At 44.5% G+C, this 5317-nt stretch overlaps 1 protein-coding gene across 1 annotated transcript; it reads right to left on the bottom strand.

The window, feature by feature from the left end:
* Positions 1-1257: 1257 nt before the first annotated feature.
* Positions 1258-1629, bottom strand: LOC113908765 (ferritin light chain-like). The gene has a single exon (XM_035727888.1). The coding sequence runs from the start codon at positions 1627-1629 to the stop codon at positions 1258-1260; it is 372 nt and encodes a 123-aa protein (XP_035583781.1).
* Positions 1630-5317: the final 3688 nt, after the last annotated feature.

Raw genomic sequence — 5317 nt, 5'->3', positions numbered from 1 at the left:
CTGACTTCTTGTTACTCCAATCCCCCGCCATAGTTAGTAATTCTTTATATTAAACTTATCCTGCTCAAAAAACAAAACACAAAAAGCAAACCCTAGATAAAATTACTTATAACCATTTTCTTTCCGTGATAACTACCATTTACACCTTGATGTATATACTCTAAACCTTTTCTCTTGTATGAATGTGTATGCATGTATTATATGTGTATGTATATACATATAAAATACATATCTGTGTCCATATATAGTTTTTAAAACAAAAGATAAAGCACATTATACAGGTTATTTTGTTATTTTCTGTGTCAGTATTGACAATGGTTCCACTGGGGCATATATATATATATATATATATACACCTTAAATTGTTAATATTTCCCCCTCATCTGGGACATTTAGGCTCCTTTCCATCTTAAATTATTATGAACAGTGCTGCAATGAACATCCTTGTGTCAGATATCTCTTGTTTATTCTACCAGATCCACTTTCTACTCTTCTCCATCCTTTTCTCAGCTCTGCTCTCCTTTAGGGAGAACATTAACTGGTTCCTCTGCCCTCTGGTTTCCGGTGACGTCCTGCCAGCCATGCCAACCTCCTGCAGCAGATTGGAGACAAGGACAAGAGTGAGATCAGGGTATTAGTTCCTTGCTCCCTACTTGTGAGGTCTCCTAGAGCTGGCTGAAGGTCACTGTTGTCAAGGTGGCCAATCCTCTCTTCCCAGTTCGCAGAACCAGTCCTTCCCTTGTCCTTTTTCCTCTGGGCCTAGGGGTGGTGATGGCTCTGTGCCTCCACAAGCCCTTGGTACCTGCACCATCCCCTGTGGTTTTCCTACAACTCCTCCATTTCTTTGTAAATGAACCCCACGTGAATTATCCCAGTTTGAGTGTGCCAGTTGTTCTCTTACTAATACAACCTTTAAACCTAAATCTTTGTGTATATCTTTAATTATATTCCTCAAGTAAATTTCTAGATGGAGAATTTGCTAGGACATTGAGTGTGCCTGTTTGGTTTTTGTTTTGTTTTGTTTTCTGCGAAAAGCTTTATCATTTCCATTTGGTGCATGGCTTGGGAGAGGGCTCCAGGGTGGTTAAAAAGCTGCCTAGTGGCTGCAGGGAGAGACTCAGACAGAAGCCCTGGTGCCAGGGGTTGCCAGAGGGGCCCCTCAAAGGCTGCTGGGTTTCAGGGTTGTGCTTGAGGGTGAATCTTTGGATGAGATCCTCACCCAGTCCAGCCTGGGGGCAGCTAGGCTGCAGAGGTGAGTCAAGTGGTCCCCATCTTCTTGATGCACTTTACCGCCTCATCTAGGAAGTGGTTCTCCAGGAAGTCGCAGAGATGGGGGACTGCGAGGGCAGAACCCAGGGCATGCAGATCCAGAAGGGTCAGGTTCCGGTTCTTCTCCAGAACCAGGATGGCTTCTATGGCATCCAGGGCTTTACCCCACTCATCTTGGGAAGGTTTTGGGACAAGGACGAGGCTGCCGCACTGATTTGGCATCTTCAAGAGATGTTCAGCACCCTCAAGCTTCTCCTCAGCCAGCTCGAGGAAGAAGGAGCCCATGTCCTCCAGAGCCACCTCTTCACTGTCAAAATAGGAGCCCAGAGAGAGGTAGGGGTAGGAGGCCCGCAGATGCATATTGACCAGGTGGTTGACGGCAGCCTCCACCTGGGTGGAATCATTCTGATGAATCTGGGAGCTCGTGGCTGATCCATAATAAGGAGCTAAGCTCAAAATAGGGTGTTGGCTGGTCCCAGAGGCAGAGGTTGGCCAAGAAGATGGCTCCCAAGGTTGTGACTGGAGGAAAGGTCGGAGGTTGGTCAGAGGTTGGTAGAGGAGGCATCCCTGGGTTGTTCCATCCAAATACTGTTGAAGCAAAAGACAGATCGATGGGACCTCCCAGCACACTGCCTGAGTAAACCTGTTTTTAAGATGTGTGAAACATGTTTTAGTGTTCAGTTTAGATGGAAGGTTTCTAATCGTGGTGACGTAGGGGGTCACTCTCTAAAAAATATGTAATCTTAACTCTGGGTCCAACCAGATGAGAATATACATAAAGATTTAATAAGGATAAAGAAGTTGGTAAGGAATACAGCCTACCATTTAACCTGGTCCCTGAGAAGTTCTAGAGACCCCAAATCTTCCTGAGCTTTTTAATAAGCCCATTTTGTGAAGGAGTATTACTAGGATCCAGCTAGAAAGTGAACTAAAGAAAGAAATCCAATCAGTTGATATTGGTTTATTGAGTAGAATAAATAAGCTTTCCACATGTCAGTTGTTATCTGGGCTTCTGAGAGCTCATTCATCAAATTTCTAACATGGGTGACCAAAATTTGTCTTCATGTTTCATTGTGAGGCCCAATTCTCATGATAATGATTTCTTATACCTGAGCTTTTCTAAGATAATTTAAAACAGATGTGGCAGATATGACTTTTATAAACTCAGGAAGCACAAGAAATGTTGCACCTTTTCCAGGGTGAACCATATGAAACTGATGTTTCGTAAGTTAAAAATTGTCAAATATCAGCAATTTCAAATGCTTTACCGTAGTACTTTTCTCTAAATCCATTTAATTCTATTTTGCACCTTCATCTTGCCATATTGGCTAGAAAGATAACCTTAGCTGTTCGTAGGACTCCTCTACACCTACTCTTCATCTACCCCTGTCCTCTCTCCAACCTCCTCCCCTGCTTGAGAATATGTCAGAGTTTCTGGGTGAATAGGGAGTTGGGGGGGGAGGGGGAAAGCATCTGTTCAAGTCAATGCTGCGTCTTCCATGTTCTCTGTCTGCCTCTGTTCTTCCTAGGCTATTCTGGGAGCATGGGAATCGAGAAGCTGCCTGGGGATCTGTCTGCCGAGGCAAACCAGTCAGCAGTTTTTCTCTGAGGTCTTATTGTTCCCACAGATGCACAGCTGTGCGTGCAAAGGGGTTTCCAGATGATCACGCTGAGGCTTACCACAAAGGAAATGGATCACTGTCCACAGTACCTGGAACATCATAGGTACTCAGTAAATATTGACTGAAGGAATAAATAAATGATCTGAAGTTGTCAACCTAAGCAGACTAAGCAGAGTGAGCAGAAAAATAGCAATAGCAAACACTTACAGGATTCTTAATGTGACAGGCATTGTTCTAATCACTTTACGTAATTTAACTCTGTTCTTGCAATGACCCCAAGAACTAAGACTAAGTTCTACCGAGCAGAACTAAAGGACCTGCTCCAGGTTGTGGCCCACCTCCGTAGTGTGACTCAAAAGCCTATCTGCTTAAGTTCTAGTCCATGCTGCAGCCCATTCTAACTTTGGAGAGAAGGAGGTAGGCCTTTGATGTCCTCGGGTGTTTCGTTTGCTTCAACACAGATTTTGCTGGGGAGATTTCTCTCTGATACTTAAGATCACTAACAAATCCCAGGCAACATCCGGCTGGCAGCAGCCCACTGGCATCCCCATCTGGCCCACTCCGCAGGACTGGTCATGTGAGAGTGTCAACTAACAGCAACAACTGCTGGGTGATGAATGGCTAGAAGTAGGGCAGCTAGAAGCGTGACGGGGACGAAGAATGCAATCAGGAAATGCTGACCTGGAACTTGGAGAGGGGTAAGTCGCGCCGTGATGGATGGAGGGCGGCAACTGCACGTACAGCTTGCTGGCACACGTCATCCGAGAAGCGCTGCTTAATTTGAATTGAAACAGGCAGCTTGAGAGGCAAGCAGTGACAGAAGCCACAAACCAAAATACAAACCTCTCATTAATCTTTCCAACCACACTCACACTTTTGGGTAGTATTGTTGTTCAGCATCATTCTTCAATATGATAACAACAACAACAACAACAAAAACCATGACGCAGGGCGATGCACCCAGGGCCATGCACTATGAGACTTCTGAGGCAGAAACAGGCAGAAGAGCCTTCGAGCTGAGATCTAAAGGGCACATCTAAGCCGATCTCCAAACAAAGACTTCTGTTTAATTTTTGGCATGACAGTTCTAGAATGCACTGAGGTGCTTGTGCACAAGAGCAAAGTATGGTCGGTTCCCTTTATTTCACGCCTCAAAGTCAAGGGCTCCCTCTGTTATTTTTCCCCTTCCCCATTGTGGTCCTACCTCTTGCATCTCAGCCCAGGTCAGAGATCTGGGTGCCCCAGGTAGTGGGAGACTCCACCCAGCAGGAACATGATCACCCTGAGCAGTCAGTGTAATGTTGGGTCCATGCTGTGTGGGCTCCATGTTGTTCTGGAGGCACTTGCACCACTTACAAGAAGACACTTCATGTGTCTGTGACTTTTCATTAAGTCCTCAAATGAGACTTAAAATGGATGTTTAAAAATTAACCCCCTTTTGGGGCACCTGGGTGGCTCAGTCAGTTAAGCATCTGCCTTCAGCTCAGGTCATGATCCCGGGGTCTTGGGATCGAGCTCTGCATCGGGCTCCCTGCTCAGCAGGAAGTCTGCTTTTCCCTCTGCCTGCCACTCCTCCATGCTCGTGCTCTCTCTTTCTCTCACACTCTCTCTTTAAAATAAATAAAATCTTAAAAAAAATAATCCCCTTTCAGATACATGGTTTGCAAATATATTCTCCCATTCTGTAGGTTGCCTTTTCAGTCTATTGACTGCTTCCTTCGCTGTGCTGAACCTTTTCAGTTTGATGTAGTCCCACTTGTCTATTTCTGCTTTTGTTGCCTATGCTTTTGGTATGATATCCAAGAAGTTATTACCAAGACCAATGTCAAGGAGCTTTTCCCCTATACTTTTTTCTAGAAGTTTTCTAGTCTTAAATTTAAGTCTTTAACCCCCTCCCTCTTTTGGGGGGAGAGTCTGTGGGGGTGGGGAAGAAGGGCAGAGGGAAAGGGAGAGAGAATCTCAAGCAGAATCCTTGTCCAGTGTGGAGCCCAACATGGAGCTTGATCTCATGACCCTGAGATCATGACCTGAGCCAAAATCAAGAGTTGGACACTTAACTGACTGAGACACCCAGGCGTCCCAAGTCTTTAACCCATTTTGAGTTGATTTTTTTGTATGCTGTAAAGTAGGGATCCGATTTCATTTTTTTTTGCATGTGGATGTCCAATTTTCTCAGAACCGTTTATTGAAAAGATTGTCTTTTCTCTCTTGTGTATTCTCAGCATTCTTGTCAAAGATCATCTGATCATATGTGTGTGGGTTTGTTTTTGGGCTTTCTATTCCATTCCATTGGTCTATATGTCTGTCTTTATGCCATTACTATACTGTTTTAATTACTGTAGCCTTGTAATATGTTTTGAAATCAGGAGGATTTTTTTTAAGATTTTATTTATTTGAGAGACAGAGAGAGAGACCGCGCACAAGCA

This window comes from Zalophus californianus, chromosome 6 (assembly GCF_009762305.2).
Source record: "Zalophus californianus isolate mZalCal1 chromosome 6, mZalCal1.pri.v2, whole genome shotgun sequence".
Lineage (NCBI taxonomy): Eukaryota > Metazoa > Chordata > Mammalia > Carnivora > Otariidae > Zalophus > Zalophus californianus.
The sequence above is the reverse complement of the archived record's forward strand: the minus strand, read 5'-3'. Positions and strand labels throughout refer to the sequence as shown.

What these genes read in the sequence shown, in the direction of transcription:
- LOC113908765 (XM_035727888.1), bottom strand. Translation starts at nt 1,629, where the DNA reads ATGCATCTGCGGGCCTCCTACCCCTACCTCTCTCTGGGCTCCTATTTT.